General features: G+C 35.9%; 1 protein-coding gene across 1 annotated transcript in view; it reads right to left on the bottom strand.

Moving 5' to 3' along the window:
* The window catches only part of Sycp1 (synaptonemal complex protein 1), a 154,773-nt gene that overhangs the window by 98,715 nt on the left and 35,487 nt on the right, over nt 1-20,571 (bottom strand). Inside the window, 4 exon segments of the mRNA XM_004648982.2 lie at nt 4,260-4,321; nt 10,538-10,605; nt 12,398-12,582; nt 13,066-13,160. Coding sequence (XP_004649039.1) covers nt 4,260-4,321; nt 10,538-10,605; nt 12,398-12,582; nt 13,066-13,160 — 410 coding nt within the window.

The raw sequence follows: 20,571 nt of genomic DNA on the forward strand, positions 1-20,571 counted from the left end.
TGTCTAAATATGAATCACATTTTAAAAGACACTTAAAAATGTGAGAAAGGAAGCCCAGTATAGGGTGGAGGTCAGCCTGGCCTACACAGTGAGATTCTATCTCAAAACAAAATCAAAAATTATTCACATTAATGGGGGACCATGTGATGATTTGTTACATGTATATCTTCTGTGATGTTTATATCAAATTAAACATATTTACCTCAAATTATCACCATAAAGATAAACAATTTTTGAAATATATACTGCATCGTTATAGTAACCACACTGTGCAATATTTAACTGTTTGTTAGCCTCAATGACCAACCTATCCCCACCCAATCCCTTCTACTCTTGCTAGTTTCTAATACTATTATCATTTTATTCTGACTTCTATGGGATCAACTCAGTAAATTCCACATATGAGTGAGGTCATTTAAGTACTTATCTTTCTGTTCCCAGTTTATTTTACTTAACAACCTCAGGATCTATCCACATTGTTACAAAAATAAGATTTCATTATTTTGTATGGTTAAACAGCATTTTGTTGTTTATATGCACAATTTCTCTACCCATTCCTAAATTGGGGGACACAGGTTGTTTCAATTTCTTGGCTTTAATGAATAATGTATAATTAACATGGGAGTGCAGATGTCTCTGACATGATTTCACTTCCTTTGGATACAAACTATTACGGCTTGTGTCTAGATGTCCACCTAAAGGCTCATGTAGTCAAATGGGCAGGTTTTTCAGAGATGGCTGGATCTACAGTGCGTGGTGCTAGCATCAAGGGTGATTACTAAATCAGTCCACTGATTGGTTTGACATACTTTTTTTAATGTATTTAGTACAGGGTCTATAGGGCCTACAGGGTCTCACTACATAGATCAAACTCGTAGTGATTCTCCTGTTTTCAAAGCCTCCCAAATGCTGGGATTACAGGCACATGCCACCATACCCAGTCTCTACTGCCATCTCAGCACACCCTTTGGGCAGGGCCAGCACTGCACACAAGAGATTCAACTCAGCCGCTGGCCTCTGCCTAAGCAAGGTGATTTAGTCCATTGAGCTATCTGACCAGCTCTTGGTTTGACATACTTCTGCTCAGGATTAAAGGTGTGCTAAACCCACCCTAGGGCAGATAATCTCCCTAAAATGTAAATGATAAAAAGACTAAAGTGCCCTCACCTGCCTGCTTGCCATGGGCCATTTTTTTTCCTCTGTGGTGCCTTCTGCCATACCACCCTTTCTTGGATCTAAAATAAACCTTTCCTCCTTTAATTTTGAATACTGGGTATTTGGCTCAGCCATGAAAAAAGTAACAAAGACACATACTCACTAGTGGAATTGAGATCACTAAGTAATTGTACTTTTAATTCTTTGAAAAAATACATTTTTCCCCACAATGGCTGTAAAATGCTTTGAAACATTACAATAGCAAAGATTTGGACAAGACCTCAAAAGCATAAGAAATAAAAGCAAAAGACAAATGAGATTACACCAAACAACCAACAGAATATAGACACATCTTCCTGAATTGGAGAAAATACTTACAAAGCACAAATCAGACGAGTCAATTTTTAGGGTATATAATTAACTCAATAGCAATAAAATATAGCCCACAAATAACACTATTAAAATCTAGATGGTAAAAATACTAGACTATAGATCTAAGTAGAAATTTTTCAAAACACATAAAAAGATAAATACAAAGTCATATGAAAAAATGCTCAATATCACTAATCAACAAGGAAATACAAAGTCATATAAGACCACATTCCAGGAAAAAGGACTATTTTCAGAAAAGTAAAACATAGCAAGTGTGGCAAAATGTAAAGAAAAGGCACTTAAACCAATATGGCTGACTAGAGAAATTTCATATGGGGTACACAGAGAGAACTCACCAAAACCGCAAGTACCCTGTAGTATACAAGAGTTGTTCACCCTGAATCATAATATTAATTGGAAAGATGATAAATAGGCCAAAACTAATATTGTATTGGATCACTAGAGAGAGAAAACAGAGCCAGTAAAGCTGCTGTGCACCTCTCCAAAGTCCTAGCAATCTCTTCATGGAGTAATCATGACAGCACTTCAAATAGCCTGAGGGAAGAAACAAAAACAGTGAGCACTGCTGAGTCTACAGTCCTGGGTCAGGCTGTAAATACAAGCCCATTCATCACCTGGGTTCTAATCCAAACATCAAGAAACATTGCAGCCTGGTGACATCCTCACTAGCATTCAGTGATGGCCATGAAACTCTCCACTCCCATGTAGGCAAACAGGAACTATGTATTGCCATGGGTACACACTCCCACCTCGGAGTGAATTGCCAATTCCTGCAGTTACAAGCCAGCCGCTGTCATTTCCAGCAGACTGCACAACTGCTCCCATATGGAACCTTCTATGCACCACCCCAGAGAGAGGAAAAAAAAAAGTAAATGAACAAGACAAGATTTTCACAGGCACAAGTTCCAGTCAGTCAGTCCCTCACCAATTCCCAAGATTCTACATCAGCTGCTCCATCTCTTTCAGACTCTGCATTAGCATTGATCAAGGGCAAGCGAACTCCCAAATACATCACCTCAAGGCAGATAGAATAAGGGGGAAACGGGGACTACAGATTTCTAGGGGGAACACTTCCTCCCGAGAGTGAAATGACAATTCCCATGGTCTCACACCAGCTGCAGCCATCTCCTGGGCACATGAATGCATTCATAGACCTGAGGGCCTGCACTAGAGCAGGAGAATCCCTAGTACTCTGGGTCCTGGCCTGCTAATGAACCTGCTCACAAATTACACCACCATTGGGTGGAAAGGTTCCTAGGCAAGACCAGGGAGCAGCATCAGATTCTGCCTATAAGTGAGGGGAGTGAATTCCTGAAAATGGGTCTGGGCTTTGCACTTGAAAGGAAAGAGGTGATGCTGGTGTGGGTCAGCAGTCAAGTCAAGAAGGGAATAGAGTGAACACCCAGGCTTGTTGGCAAAATATTCACATGTAATTACCACATACATTTTCTTGGAGTATTTGAACTAAGCTCCCATCAGATACTTGGTGTTATTTTTTCCTTCCCTTTACTTCAATCATGTTGATGTGTGTGTTCTCTCATCTCCCTGTCTAGTTTTTTCAACTCAAGCTCATGTAGGAATACCATTATATCTTACTTTTTTACCACTTTTTAAATTCCTCCTCTCAGATTTTTAGTTTGTCATATTCTATACTCTCTCACCACCTATCTTCTCCTGTATTAAGACTCTGTCTTTTCAATTCCCTTTGTTCTTCATTATCTTACCTACACCTGTCTTGCCTTGTCTTTTTCCACATTACAGGCTGACAAATTTATTAACAGGTTCCAACAGTCTCACAGCTTTCCTTGACCTCCCAAGTATACCTCCTTCCTCCTACATATCACCCTTGCACCCACAAATCTCTTAAAATAAAAACTCTCAACAATAACCCTTCTACCCAACTAAAAAGCCATGTGATTTTTTCACCTATTACCACTCCCCTTCATTAGGGGCTGGGGAGATGGCTCAGTAGAATAAGCGCTTGCCTGGCAAGCACAAGGGCCTGAGTTCAATCCCCAGTTCTGCAAAAAATAAAAAAATAAAAGTATCATCCCCCTTATTTACCTTCGCTTCTACAGAATTACAAGCCTTTTTGACCTTCAATCTCTCACCTCTGCTTCTCCCATTACATCATATGATAAAACTGCTAATAATTACATACAGGCTGCAAAAAATATTGATAAAGGGTAAAAGTGTACATGCAAGGTTTATCATATATAAGAGGTGTATGGTCAGATCTTTTCATACTGTTGTAACCAAAAGTAAATCTTTCCTCAAAACACACACACACACACACACACACACACACACACACTTGCCAACCCATGTTCTACACATTGTAACCAACAACAAAGCCTCATCCTACAAATTCAGTAGATATCTGAATACTTTTCAGTACTAAATAAATATCATGCCTATCTTTTCCAAAATTAGGTCTTTGTGATTCAGTACCAAAAAGCACTAAATTTACAGCTACAGAATATATTTTTTCAATCTTATTAAGTGTGCTGTCAGTACATATTTAAATATGAACACCATGATGAAAAATTAAGACGTGTAAAAATAAATGTTACAGATTTATAAGCATTTTTTATATTTTAGGTGAAAAGTATATTAAGCATTTAGATTGTAAGATTCTAATTCAGTGGACTCAATACTGTTTTGAAAAGTAATTAATTGCTATGTATTAATAGGAAAGACTATATACTTACTAAGACTTTTTTCAATTCTTCAACTTCTGCTTCTGTGTTATTTTTAAACTTAGTCATCTTTTCTAAAAAAGCAAAGGAACATATATGTGTTAAAAGCTAAACTGAAAGAACACGAAACGTGAGAAAGGAAATAATGCCATCTGAAGGGGGAAAAAAATCAGAAGATACACACCAATATAAGTAGAGCTCTATAAAGCATAAAAGCAGCATACAGGGAGTCTAAAGCAGTTAGGCAAAAGTACAATGACAATAACAATTTTATAGTTAATTATACAGCTAAATGAACACAAAAATTGTAAAGCAAAATAAGCAATAGTTCTACATAAAATATATTTAAAATGAGGTCAGCTAGTGCTTTTACTTTCCATTTATCACTATTGAAACTTACCAAACCTCTTAGTCTTTACCCCAAACCTGAAAGTGATCTTTTTAGAAGCTGTTTAACACTGTGCATTGGACTTTGACATCTCAGCTATTATATTGTCAGTACACACCATTCTAAGTTAAAAAAAATTATTTCTACTATTCCACCTAAATATCCCATTTACGCATAAATTAAAATTATGTAATTAACCTTGCTGCCCTTTCAATTTTCAGATTTCCCATTTTTACAAATTCCTGCCAACTACATGTCTCTTTCTCTATGTTCTCAAAGATCAACAATAAACCAGGCATGGTGGTACACGTCTATCATTCAGCATGAGACTAAGGCCAGAGCAGTATAAATTCAAACCCAGCCCAGGCAACTTAGAAAGATCTTGTCTCAAAAAATTAAATAAGAAAAACAAAAAGAGCTGGGGATATAACTCAGTGGGAAGGTGCTAGGTTTGTGTTCAATCTCTAGTACTGGAAAAAATTCATCAATAACCACAATGTGATATTATCTCCTCAGTCTTCATCATTATGGAGCCTGGTAGTATCTGATACTACTAACCACCCTCCTACTTTTTTCTTTGATTATAAAGACCCTGCATTATTCCTTTTTTATATTTCCACTTTACCTCATACTCCTTTGTTAAGACAAGTTCTTCCTGCCCTAAATAATGTTTTAGGATGTTTCTCTATTTCAATGAATATTATGTTAAAGAACTGAAAATCTTTAGAGCCCAAATCTTTTTTTTTTCCTTCTTACATTGTTAACTGCCTGCAGAAGAAAATGTATTGTCTAAAATACCCCGTCTCCTTGATGAATGGGTTATTAACTATTGATAACAATTACTAAAACTTTATCAGGCTGTGCATTTTAAAATAAAAGTCTGTAGTAATTGTGCACCATCTTTAAGAAAAACAATTGCAAACCTATCACATGTAAAAATCAGAAAGCTTCATTTAGGTAAAAATCATCTTTAAAAACTTAAGGTCTGCTTTAAGACAATGGACTGAGCAACTCTACATTCTTATTTCAATCCCATAAAATTAGAAGGTAAAAGGAAAGGAATTAAAAAAAAGAACATTACCAAAACAAGACAAACTACCCTTAAAAACCAAGTAACTAAAGAACTCTTGGGGGTGGTGGGGTTCTTACACTAAATCAGTTATGCTAGTGGAACAACCAAACCCGGGAACCATACCTCCCACTACAAAGCATAACTCAGTTTAAAGCAAAAATTCTGGGAGCTAAGACCAAGAATACTACCATGTTGCAAATAGGTAAATGATCCCCAAGCAATAATAAACATCCCCTATAGCAATGATGGTAAAGCTATAGAGCTTGCATGCCGCAATGGGTTGTTTATCATTGAAAGCACTAAGAGGTTTGCCAATGCTGCCCCACATCCAAGGACAAGCTACCAAGTTTACCTCTCCTTCCAATTCCTCCTATAAGTTCCCCATAATCAAAAGAATCATATTACAATACACATATGTAAAGATGGATTCTCAAATGCTAAAAATAACTAAATCATCAGGTACAAACAATTTGTGAAGAAAATCAAAACCATGAAAGAGAGGCTCCAAATTCAACTAAGAGAAAAACTAAAATTCCAATAGAAAAATTCAGAGTAAACAAATGCAGTACTATGCTAAACTTATATGATCCAACAGGACAGTATTATCTAGAGCTCTTAGGAGTGTAAAATTTGACAAAAGATTTAAAAATAGTAAAATAGAAACAGCTAAATAATTGCAGCAGGGGAAAAAACCTAAAAACCTTTTCCCATATTTAGGAAAAAGAATAAAGAAGAAGGAAGCATAAGCTTTTCTTTCCCAAGTCTCTCCACCAAGAGTTCCAGAGAACAGTAAAATTTAAAAGGAAGAAATAAGATGAAACTTTTCATAGAGTAAAATAAGACAAACTATCTTCAAATGAGCCTCCCAAAATAAGAGAGCAAAAAGGTGATATGATTTCTATTTTTAAATGATATTCTTTCATGCCTGGACCACTCAATCTGAAATCCCATTTGTCTGCTCGCTCACGCTCTCTCCCTCTCCCTCCCTCCCTCCCTCCTTCCCACTAAGTTTATGTGCACTATAGAAGATACAGGGAGCCTTAAAAAAAAAAAAAATACACCAAAGTATGTCATTCACTTGCTTAAAATATTTCAATAGTTTTCCTTTAGTGTTAGAATAAAATCAAAATTCATCTTTTTTACTTTACCTAAACTGTCCCCCTGTGCTCCTATTAATTTCTCTCCATGTATCACTTATTATGCTCAGTCACAAAGACTTTCATTCAATCACTTGAGTCAAGCAGGCTTCTTAACACCTCACAGCATTTCTACATACTGTTCCTGGATTGAAAAAGTTCTCTCCAACACCCAACCTTACCTAACATTTTAAATCTCACTTAGTTTTTTAGTTCTCAATGGAAAGCCACATCTGATTAACAAATCTAAATTGGGCTCTAATATTTTTTTTTCTTTTCTTTTTCTCAAGATAATCCCTGTACAGTTCAGGATGGCTGACCCTGAGCTCACTCTGTAGCCCAGGTTGGTCTACAACTCAGAATGATCCTCCTGCTCAGCCTCCCAAATTCTAGGATTACAGGTGTGTGTCACCACACCCAGCCCTCTGGTATTTTCTTATACTGCTTTATTTTTATTTCTTTCAAGCACTTAGCCCAATTTGCAATTATTTATTTGAGATTGTTTTATCTATCTCCTAATAGAATGCAAAACTCATGAGAAAAGGAAAATGTCTATTATCTCATAATATATACAAAGCTAAATCAGGAATAAATAAGTCTTAGGCCAACAGCAGTATTAGGTATCAAGTAATCAAAGCAGAAGTATTAGAACACATTTAAGGAAAACTATACTACATGGAAAATTTGGTTTTGTTTTTCTGTGTGTATGGGGTTTCTTTGGTGTTTGTTTGTTTGTTTGTTTTGGGGGGGTTTTGGTGGTACTGGGGATCAAGTTCACGACCTTGCACTTGCCAGGTCAATAGCTTATGCCACTGTAGAAACATAAAAATGATCACAGCAGGTAGAAAAAAAAATGACCATAGGAATAAGACCTGTTTAGAGCTTAATTTAGATTGAACTGAGGATCAGAGGAGACATATATGTAGCAAAGTGAATAGCAGCAAGTAAAAAAAAACTGGGAAAACAGGAGCCAAAAGAAATTCCTCCCCAGAGGGCAGATGGGAGGGATCTAGGTGAGGAAGGAGTGACAATGGAGGTTGTGAAGTAATCATTGGACAAAGATTTTTATATTAGCTTTAACTTACTTTGTATGAACTTACTCTTTAAACCAACTATGAAAAGGCAGCTAATATTAAAGAGCTGAAAAGTCTGCAATGAGATAGTTCTTAAATTTGCAACACAGAACAAACATATATTTTTAAACAATGTTCTAGAATCAATATAGAGAATGGAAAAAGGTATATAAAACTGGAAAAAAACTGATTTTCGAACTACTGCAATTAGTACTGGTCTAACATGTCTGGACCAGCTCTAACATCAACATATAAAAAGTAGAGTACATGCTATATCTGAGAGGGGAATGGATAAAAAGTGGTTTTCAAATTAAGATTGCTGAAGAGACAGATGAAAAAGAAACACTCTACAACCAAGATATAAACTTAATAGGACCAAAAACAGAAAGTAAAGTTTAGTCAGTAAATAAAACAGTAAAAATGAGGATTACTGAAATAGTACCAAAAGAAATATTACCAAAAATAAAAAGGGAAAGCAAATACAAGCTGAGTAAATAACATTTAGTAAATATAAAGACAAATTAGAGTGATCTAGAGCACAGTTTGATGATTGTTCTGACATAGTTTGTGTTCCATACATATATATATACATATATATACAAGCTGTGCTATGCTAAAAGCATGTGCTTAAACTCAAAAACTAAGGAAATGAGAACTTGAAGTGTTCTGGGTCTGTTGAGTATGAAAGAAAAGGGAAAGACTCAAAAGTTTTGGTATATACCTGTAATCTCAGCACTGGTAAGGCTGAGATAAAGATCACCATGTGTATGAGGCTAGCCTGAACTATACTGTCAGACCCTGTCTCAAACCTCCGCCAATCAAGAGACAGAAAGACCAAAGTTATTTAAAGCTAATATGGCAGCATATACTTATAGTGCTAGCTACTTGAGAGGCTGAGGCCAGAAGATGACAAGAGCAAGGCCAGTCTCGACAATTTAGAGACCCTGTCTCAAAAAAAGAATTGAATTAGCTGGACATATAGAGTGAGAGTGCAACCTGGGTTCAATCCCCAGAAACAAGAAAAATAAAGTTATTCAATAGGAACTGAGGGACAGGGATAAGCTCAAAGCACTTAGTTGTGAGTTCAATTTCCTGTACAAAAAGAAGAAAAAGAAAGAAAGAAAAAGAGAAATAGGAGCTCTGAAGATCAGTTCTATTTTATAAATTAGATACTAAGAATTAAAAACTGCACCACTAGATTATTAGCAGTGACACATAAGAGAAACAAAAAGAACATCTTCTAAGATATGATTTTCAAGAACTACTAGTCAAAGAAGTAAATAAGGCTGAGTCCCTAAATGACTATTAATACTATACTCTCCCACAAATATTTTCTATACCCCTTTATGCTCTTTCACTATCTAAAGCCTCTCTCTGCCTTGAAGTCTACTTCTTCCATAAAGCCTTTCCTAAGTCTGCAGTCCACAATGTTATCACTGGCTTTCTCTTAGCATCAGCATAAACACCTCTCCATCAACAAGAAATTTATGAGCATTTATTCCAAGTACATAAATACATAAAAAATACTTATGTTTTATACAACATAAGTATGTATATTATTCATCACAAAACATAAAAAATAGAAATTGTTTTCTTCCTTTACCCTTATATAACTCTTAGTCATCCTTCATTGCGTAAACATTTTTATGCATTCAATCTTTCTCTCATAAGAATCAGAAATTTCTCCAAAGCATCATCTTTCTTACACCATGGTACTCAAAGTTCTCATAACCTATTACTCTAACATGTGAAAAGTCAAAATGCAACTGATTTTTTTGAGGACAAATAAGTCAATTAATTGCAATATTAGATTGAACCGTTTATAGGTAAATATCCAATTCGGATACTTTAAGGAACACAATTACTCCTTAGTTTACAGCATTAACCAATTCTAAAGAAAATAAATACATGTGGTTTAAAACAATGTTGTGATGAAAGATTTTTGTATTGGATAAGGAATGTATTTCAAACAATTCTAATATAAAATAATCTTAAGAATGAAATTACTTGATTTGTATAATTTTCAATGATAATGTATTAACAATGGAAAATTAAGCATTTCAAAAAGAAAAGCATATATGTATCATTCAACAAAACAGCCTTTTTCTGTCTTTTTGAGACAGAGTCTTGCTATTTAGCTCAAGGCAAGAAGATTATGCAATTAAATTTTAAACTTTACTTAAAAATAGGACCAACAAGATAGCTCAGTGGACTAAGCACCTGCTTAGGCAAGTGTAGGGACCGGGGTTCAATTCTCAGCACCACGTGCCATGTCAGCCCCACTCCCAGGCACTATGAGATGGCCACCCACACTGGAAGTGGTGGATCATGCCTGTAATCCCAGCACTGGGGAGACTGAAACTAGAAGTATCATCACAAGTCCAAGCTGCACAGCGAGACCCTGTACCAAATACATTTAAAATAATAATTACTTAAAATACAGCATGCACTTTTCACTAAAATTATTAAGGACACAAACACCTCTTAGGCAACCTATATTTCTCAGTATCTATGAACTACATAATAAAACTGAAGAATTTAAAATTCAAATTTTCCCTACTCAATTGTATTCTCATAATTAGCCAGTATTATCAAAGCACACATTATTATATAAATCTTACCCAGCTCACTTGACTTCTTCTGAAGCTCCACAGTAAGTATTTTCAGTTCATCTTCATTTTTTTCCAATCTTGTAAAATATATTATTTTACAATGTAAAATGTTCTTTTCATCAGAATTCATCTACCATAAACACTAAAACTAGTATAATTTATCAATTGATACAAGCAAAAAAAAATCATGCACTAAATTATAGTATTAAACATATACTGAGTACCTACTTTGTATACAGTATATTTTAAAATAAGATATTAGTATTATAAACACATAATTTCATATTAACTACATCTAAATAAAAACCTTAAAAAGTTGACTGGTTATAATTTATCTTTACTGATAACCAAATTAACGAATCATACAATTTTGAAAAACATATAACTACTACTAAATTCTACCTTAGGAACACCACAACATGTATGACATGTATTATTTGTAAAGATGACAACATGTATTATTTTCTTGACTCTTCTGGCTCTGTTTCCTCAAACTTCAAAACAGAAGTACTAGACCAGATGCATCTAAGATAACTCATAATTTTAAAATTTGTCTACATAGACCAATAAAGAATGTGCAAGACTGGTGTAGCTAGAAAAGCTAGCTTTTCTTCCCTCTCCATACACAAGTAATGGATAAGAAATACTGGTAAGACTAGATCCTGTCTCGAGAAATTATTTCTTTTACTCCACTAAAATTAACTTCAACGCTAAGTGGATAAAATAATTATTTCAAAAATAATAATTATTTCAGCCTCACAACATCTTGATATCAATATTCCCTTAATATAAAGTCATGAATAACAGAACCAGTTTCTCACACTTTAAGTTTTGGACTGCTATTTAGACAAATGCATATATCTTGTGTTAGATATGGTTAGGCATGGCCATTAATTTAGTAAGTATGGAGTATTACATATTACTTTTCAGAATAGTTGTTAAATTTATACATCAGAAAAAAAGTGGGGCCAGGGAGATGACTCAGTAGAATAAGCGCTTCCCTGGCAAGCACAAGGACCTGAGTTCAATGCCCAGCTCCACAAAAAAAAAAAAAAAAGAAAAGAAAGAAAGAGAAAAGAAAAAGGTTATAAGGTCCAGCTAAACAGCTCAGCGGATTAAAGCGCCTGTAAACAGGCACAGGGGCTGGGCCCACCCTGGGGACACACTGAGACAGGGATTGAGACTGGGTGTGGTGGCGCAGGCATGTAATCCCAGCTCTTGGGAGGCTGTAAAAAGGAGAATCAACTGGGGAGACAGCTCAGAAGAATAAGCACTTTGCCTGGCAAGCGCAAAGACCTGAGTTCAATCCCTGGTTCCGCCAAAAAAGAAAAAACCTGCTTCCTGTTTGGGCAAGGGAGATGGCTCAGTAGAATAAGTGCTTGCCTGGCAAGTGCAAGGGTTTGAGCTCAATCCCTGGTTCCGCCCAAAAGGAAAAGAAAGACTTGGGCTTAAAAAGGAGAATCACTATGAGTTCAATCTAGTAGTGAGACCCTGAACACACTATAGACCCTTCCCTAAAATACCAAAAAAAAAAAAAAAAAAGAAACAAAGAAAAAAGGTTACAAACCCCAGTAAAATAAATTCCCATTGAAGAGGTTACTCCTATAATGCCAACAGCAACACATAGCTTCAATAATTATATGCCATACCACTAAATCAGCACTTTAGGAACCAGTCTATATAACCTGACTTTATAACAAAGCATGCATAGAAACTGTTCTAGAGAATAACAGCTTTAAAATATCTTCTTATACTACCTGCCTACCTAAAAAAAATTTTTGAGATGTATTCCTACTCTATACATAAAAACAATAGAAATGACACTCAATATTGTAAGTCAATTTATTATTTAAAATAAAAATATTTCACCTTTGTTGTTCTGTTCTTAATAATTCCTCTAAGCTGCAAATAGTAGTTTTTAGTTCGGTAACCACAAATGAATGAGCAACTTTAGCTTTATCAAATTCTTCCACTTGAGCTTCTTTTTCTTCATTAAGCTGACATGCTGCTTTTGTTGCTCTCTGTAAATCTTCTTCTAAAGCCTTTTGAGTATTCTGAATGAAATAAGAAAAATAAGAACAAAAGTAATGAGCCAGAAGAAAAAAAAAAAATCCTCACCTACTACTGTACATTTGCTGCTCCTTCTTGCCCTCCACCTTGTCCTATCCATGAACCCCCCTTAGTCACCCAGGAATGTCAACACATTACTATTATTCTCAAATTACCATCCTCCAAATTTCAAGTACAGTTCCAATTTGTTCTTGAAATCTTCCCAACCCAGTCCATAGAGTTCCTTTAATTCTTAGAACTGTTTTTAGCAATTAATTAGCCTGAATCACTCTGTTGGTACCTAGGTTTGTCTTATAATTTAGTTATATTTTCAATGTGCTTTTATCCAATGTCTCTAATATAAGCATTTTGTAAACTGAGATTGCATCTTCTCTAGTTGAAGCACTAGGTCCTTGTTTCAGTATTCAGTAAATTTGTTGACTAATGGTTGGTGTGCTTTATTACACAGTAGTCATTTTTAAACATACCATACTTATTTGCAAGGACATTTTAATATTTTCTAGTTCAGATGCCAAGAGATTCTTCTTCTCATTTGATTCTTTTAAGTTTTCATCTTGTAATTCTAAAAGAGAAAGTTCAACATAGGTGATAATACAAAAATAGTGAAAAACCTAGTTGTTATTTGTAACTGTGACTCTTTTTCTTCCATTACACCATAGTCCAAAACAGTTATGCAAATATGGACATTGGTCACCATAAAATTCTGTGGAGAGATATTTAAATATCTTATTTCAGTTAATTCAGACTTTCTCCACCTACCTGCACTGCATCAGCACTGCAAAAATTAGAAAATGGGCACATAAAGAACATAATGGAGTATGGTCAACAATTTGGGACAGAGACTTTCTATCCAGTCAATAGTTTCATTAAATTCACAGAAACACCAGGAAATAAAACAAGCTAATTTCGTTAGAAAATAATACCAAATCATTTGTTTGGTTTGATAAGTTAGTTTAATCAAAATAACCTAAAACTATTCTAGAAATAGAAACTATTCTGGATACTAAAAAACAAATACAGAAAGGAGAAGAGCTAGGAAACATGACAATGTCAAGCCATACAGTTATATGTAAAAGTTGAGCAAGGCAATGATCCTCAGAATATTCAGAAGATTTTTTAATCTAGCTGTTAATTGGAAAGATTCTCACCCTGACTAACTATATATACTGATACCTGTGAACTAAGCTACTGCACTGCAGATGGTAATTTGTAACAGTAGTTTCATGTTTGGAGTGCCTGTCATTCTGGTAGTCTGAATATGGGCGGCTTGTCATGACATGCCAGTTACTGCTATAATGTCTCTCGGGTAGGTGGATGTTAAAGAAGAAGGGAGTGGTGAATGAAAGCAAGAAACAGGAAAAGGAATATTGTGGGACTGTCCTGCTTCAAGGTTGTATATGGTGAGATTTTTGGACTTATGTGCAAACATGAGAAGTATGTAATTCTTTATCCTATTTTTAAAATATAATCTAATTTTTAAATTTTTTTATCATATTATGTAGGGACTTAAAGTTCAACATATCAATACTTGATGAAAAATACCTGTTCCTTATTATGCCTAAGATGTTTGAAATGCAGAGACATAGTGAGGTTAAGCTTAAAGCCTAAGTCGTTTGATAATAACAATAAGCTTGTCTTCTGGATAGTTAACAACCTAAGTTTGCAGACCAAAATTAGAGAAAAAGGAGGGCTACAAGGAAAGCCAACATTTTGGCCCTAACCTTCTAAGGTCAATTAAGACTCAGGACATATGAGAACTTGTACTGTAATGTCATGTACCTCAGTAGTGTCCCAAATTTTCTGATCAAGAAGATTATGGGGCCAAAGAGGAAAGTGATCAATGATGTAGAGTGTGCCTAAGGAGAGTCACATGGAGAGAAAACACTCTCTCAGGCTTTCACAGAGAGCACATTGGCCAAGCAATGGCTGTGACTCATCCACGTGGCTGACACTGACAAAGTTTCTACAATCTGAGGTACAGGATCTCAGGATAAATCCTGAGGGGATTTCACTGACCTTCTCAGACCCAAAAGCTACAACTCGTTGCATAGATCCTGCTTTATCTTGGTCTTAACCATCCAGTAGAAAAGTATGAAGACGAAATATAGGAAACAAAGCCATGCTGTTATGTTGAGCTGTGGGGGACTCAGGTCAATAATTTCTGGCACTGCCAGTTAAACAGAAGACACAATGCTATTATGGGCTACTGGACTCTTTTAGACTATTTTGCTGAATTTACATACCTATAATGTTCAAATAACGGAACTTAGAAAAAAAAGGGGTATACATATGAATGTCCATTTTGTATCTGTGTATTCAAAGTGGTTAGGATAGATATGTAGTTACATTCTCTTAATGAATAGAATGATTTGTTCTAATGGTATTTGTAAATAGGATCACACGTCCGCATCTTGTACAGCAATTAACCACTAAGAAGAATATATGCAGTGTGTTAGTTATTGAAACTGTCCTACCGATTTTATTTGAAACTGTCTCATTGCTATCTGTTTATCAATAAAATTATGAAAAAAATACTCAAAAATGTATATTGAAGGGGCCTTGGAGATGGCTCAGTGGAATAAGTGCTTCCCCAGCAAGCACAAGGGTCTGAGTTCAATCCCCAGTTCCGCCAAAAAAAAAAAAAAAAAAAAATGTATATTGACATCACAATATCATTAATAGAAGACACTGAAAATGAATGTGACTACACAAGCACTTGCCTGGCAAGCACAAGATTGCTCCTGAGAGCAATCTGTGGTACCAGAAAGCAAGCAAGCAAGCAAGCAAGCAAGGAAGAAACCAAGCAAGCAAGCGAGTGAGTGAGCAAATGTGAATTTCCTTGATAACTCATATTTAACATTTTTTCTATACCTTTCTGCCACTTGTGTATCTTATTTTGAGATCCATCTTTTTAGGTTTTTTGATAAAATCAAACTTCACTGACTTTTCAAAATTATTACCTTCCAAATTCAGGACATAGGAGAACCTATACTGTAACATCATGTAACTCAGTTGTGTCCCAAATTTTCTGATCAAGGATATTATAGGGCCACTGAGCAATGTGATCGATGATGTAGAGTGAGCCTAAGGAGAGTCACATGGGAGAGAAAACATTCTCTCAGGCTTTCACAGAGAGCAAATTGGTCAAGCAATGGCCATGACTCATCCACATGGCTGACACTGACAAAGGATCTACAAACTGCAGTACAGGGTAACAGGATAAATACTGACGAGACTTGACTGACCTTATCAGATACAAAAGATATATTTCTAGATACATAGGTCTAACTTTATCTTGGTCTTAACCATCCAGCAGAAAAGTATAAAAATGAGGTATAAAAAGTAAAACTGTATTAATATGCTGAGTTGTAAAAGGCTCAAGTCAATAACTTCTGACATTGCCAGTCCTACAAATAACCCACTACTATTATGGACTACTGGACTATATCAGATTATTTTGCTGAATTCACGCACCTACAATATTTAAATGGCAATGGAATACCCATCTCTAACAAAACTAAACAAAAAAAAGAGATACAAAGGAAGGACCATTGTGTATCTGTATATACAAAATAGGATAAATATACAGCTTTCTCTTAATTCAATAAGAAGAAAGATTTGTACTAACAGTATTTGGACAAGATATCATGTCTGCATCTTGTACTATGAATAACCACTGAGAAGATAATAATATGCAATATATTAATTACTGAAACTCTATTAATTTTGAAACTGTCTCAATGCTGTTTCTCAATAAAATAAAAAAGATTACCTTCCAAGAACTCAAAAACTGAGTAAACTACATAAGTATTATACATAACAACAATAGAATCAAAATAGCATATAAGAGAAATCAAACTTCGCAGGTGAATTAACAGATTATCCGTTATATATATTTGTCCATCTGTCTGTCTCCTCTAATTGATAATGTAACCTATTACACACTCATTAGTTTTTGAATCATACCACATTTTTAAAGAAGATTTTATTATCTTCTAGTTCTGACACTTCCTACTCAATTCTTTTAAGTCTTGGGGCAGGGGAAAGAAAGAAAGAGAAGAGCAAGGCCAAGTTGGAAATTCATACACAAAAATATGAAGATACGTAAACAAATTTTCAGACAAAATCCAAGAGTACACATCCTAAGAGATTCTTCTTTAAGGTGGAAAAATAAAGTTTGAACTGCAAAAAGAGTAAGAAAAAGAATAAAGAGAAGAAAGGAGGAAAACTATATGGGTAAAACCATGTAATCATTGTCTGGATAAAACAAAGTAAATCTACAGAATAAAAATACACAAAAAAAACAGAAGAGCAGGGAGAGGGCTGGTCAAATAGCTCAGCAGATTAAAGTGCCTGCTTAGGCCGATGCAGCTGCCAGGTCATGCTGAGACAGCAATTGAGACAACGTTGTGGTGCATGCCACCAAGCTTGGGAGGCTTAACATAGGTGGATCACTAGGAGTTCAACCTATGTAGTGAGACCCTGTACACTCTGTCCTAAATTCATTTAAAAAAAAAAAGTCTGGGAAATTTTTAAATTAAAAAAAAAAAAGAAACTAGTACTTCATTTCTGGGAATACTGAGTAGATATAATTCACTGTTCTTCTCAAGTATAACTGAAAACTCCTGACAATATATGCAAAGACAATATAAGAATGAAAGGAGGCAAACCAACTAGAGACCGCCAGACTTGAGAGCACATAACAAGAAGACCCTTGTTGAATTTAATGTGATAACATGAAATAATTGTGTGCAGGGAATGTTTTTTTGCTTGTTTTGGAGGTTTTCTTTTTTATGTGGGGTGGATGGGTTGGTTGGTTTCTGCCTCATATATCCCAGAATTAAGAGTTGAAGAAGTCAGCAACCTTCAAATACAAGCACAGACAAATGTGCTCCAATAAAATTCTGACTTCTGGTCAAAAGATCAGGAAAAGAAGCAGCCAAATAAGATTATACCAACCAAACGTCACAGAAAACAAAACTATGCGCTATACTCCACACTACAATAAAAGCCAAACAGGTACCTTAACCATACAACTGCATCACAGAAGAGAAGGCACTATAATCCCAACAAAGGTGGTGACAGGGAAGATTAAATGGCTACATCTATCATCTCCAATAGCCAGCAGAGAGCTACTCCCATAGTGGCTGTACAGATTACACAGAGACTTTGGATATTCACCCAAATGCATTAAAAACAAGGCATCACGCATGTATCACACTGGGATAGACTCAAGTCCAGGACAAAGACTTCACTTTTATAAAAACCAGAAGGAATGAAAACTCCCTCCCCCACTTGGTATCAATGGAGACCACATGGAGAAATACAACTGCTAATCATATCAGGAGGACGAAATAAATAACCAAGCAATGAAGAGTCCTCCTGTTGGTGACAACCTGGACTAAATGCGAAATTTGGACTTCTACTTTGTGGTAAATTAAACTAATGGTCAATTTGTAACACCTAACTAAACTGAATCAGCAGGGTTCTGGGTAGGGATGGCCCACCTGAGGCTTGCTGCCGACAGCAAGAGAATTGGAGGTAAGGTGGTATGCTGCTGATTCTCCTGGAGAAGCCTGTCACACAAGTCTTTCTGGTATGAGTTCAGATGTTGTCAAAGGAATTTAGGCTCTCACTGTCAGAGAACGGCTCTAGTTCTTTTGTGGAGAGTGCTGGTCCTTACCTTGAGTATTGCTAGCTAGCTCCAGTTTAGATCCCTCAGCCTACTGACAGATATCCTTCATCCCACTGGCACTGACTTTCTAACTTCTACCCCTGACCTTTGTGCCTTCCCATTACAGATACTTAATATTGATACAGACTTGAATGAGACATTGTCATGGGCTTTAGGCCTCTACTTGGACTTGTGGAGGATACTGCCATGAGCTGCGGGTCTTCAGAGGGGCTGGTGGAGGACTAGGACCTCAGCTGGATTCTTTGGATCTGTGGTATGTAGACAGACCTCTTGCAATCTTTGGGATTGGACACTTTGGCTGAATATCATAATATAATCTCATAAATTATATATCCTGTATTAAATCTTGTAAACCTGAACTACAACAAGACCAATTACCAAAACAAATACAGAAACTATAAATGTGTACACATAAATGACAGGTGCAAAATGAGTCAACTGTTACATTTGAAAGAAAAAACATAAAAATTCACATTCTACTTAAGATACTTAAACATATCTCTGAACAACTGGAAGAAAAATTAGAAAATCGAGATAAAAGAGTCAACACCATTAAACAGAATAAAAGGTCTTCAAAAACATCCACATCCTAAACCCTAGAATCTGTGAAAATAGTATCTGCCACACAAGACATTGAAAATGTGAAAAAGGATATTGAGATATAAAGATTTTTTTTACATTTTATTCAAGTGAGCCTAACAAAAATCATAAAGGACTGTCTAAAAGTGTGGCAGTAGGATCAATGGAGATTTTAAAATACAACAGAAAAACTAGTTTAAATTATGTTACAAAATGTACCCAAGCCAAGGAATACTACAGATGGCCTCCAAAAGCTAAGAGGCAAGGTACAGATTTTCTAGCAGTCAATATCGTATAGTCTCCATAGTATAAGAACTCAAAAGAAGAAATACAAATAAAAAGGTATAATACAATTAAAAAGAAAGCAAGAACTTGAGGAATAGACAATGAAGAGAGAGCAAGGAAAAGAGCTAGGAAACATGACAGAGGCAAGCCATACAGTTACATGTATAAGATGGGTAAGGAAATGATCCTGAAAATCTTCAGAAAATTTTTGAATCTAGCAGTTAATTGGAAGGCTTCTCACCCTGACTAACTACATATACTGACACCTGTGAACTAAGCAACTGCACTGAAGATGGCAATTTGTAATAGTAGATTCATGCTTGGAGTGCCTGTCATTCTGGTCTTCTGAATGAATATGTGCTGCTTTGTCATGACATGCTGGTTGCTGCTGTGCTGTCTCTCAGATAGATGTTTGTTTAAAAAGGAAGGGGGTGGTGAATGAAGGTAGGACACAGGAAAAGGAGTGTTGTGGGGCTGTCCTGCTACAATGCTGTATATGGTTAGATTTCTGGACTTATGTGTAAACCTATATAATTGTTCCTATTTTTTAAATATATTTTAATTTTTTTAGTTTTTTTTTTTTCGGGGGCCTGCCCATTAGCTCAGGTGTTTAAGTGCCTGCTGAAACAAAGAAGTCAGGCTCAGGATGCTGTGGTTCAATCCCCTCATCCTCAAGCCAAACCAGACCTTCCCTGAAGGCACCCTGAGCACCACCCCCCACACACAAAAAAAAGAAGGGCCAGAGAGATGGCTCAGTGGAATAAGTGCTTCCCTGGCAAGTCTCAGGGGAGGAGTCCCAAACTGAGGATGCCATAGCTTTTATTGCAAGAAAACAGAGAAAGAAAAACAGCTTAGGTGTGAAAGATGTCTGCTATGTGACATTTACAAGGTTAATTTAAGCAATTTGTCCGGCTGAGGGAAGGACAACAGCCAAACCTGGCATGTTTACCTAATCTTTAAACATACGCTCCATGTTTACACATAAGTCAAGGAATCTAACCATATACAACCTTGTAGCAGGACAGTCTCGCAACATTCCTTCTCCTGTCTCCTGCCTTCATTCACCACCCCTTGTTTTTGAACAACCATCTACCTGACAGACAGCACGGTAGCAACTGGCATGTCATGACAAGCAGCCCGTACTCAGAAGACCAGAATGACAGGCACTCCAAGCATGAATCTACTATTACAAATTGCCATCTTCAGTGCAGTTGCTTAGTTCACAGGTGTCTGTATATATAGTTAGGGTGAGAATCCTTCCAAATAACTCCTAGATTTGAAAATCTTCTGAAGATTTTCAGGATCATTGCCTTGCCCATCTTCTACATATAACTGTATGGCTTACCCCTGTCATGTTTCCTAGCTCTTCTCCTTGCTCTTTTCATTGTCTAGTTCTCAAGTTCTTGCTTTCCTT

Source organism: Octodon degus, unplaced genomic scaffold (assembly GCF_000260255.1).
Source record: "Octodon degus isolate 3935 unplaced genomic scaffold, OctDeg1.0 scaffold00140, whole genome shotgun sequence".
NCBI lineage: Eukaryota > Metazoa > Chordata > Mammalia > Rodentia > Octodontidae > Octodon > Octodon degus.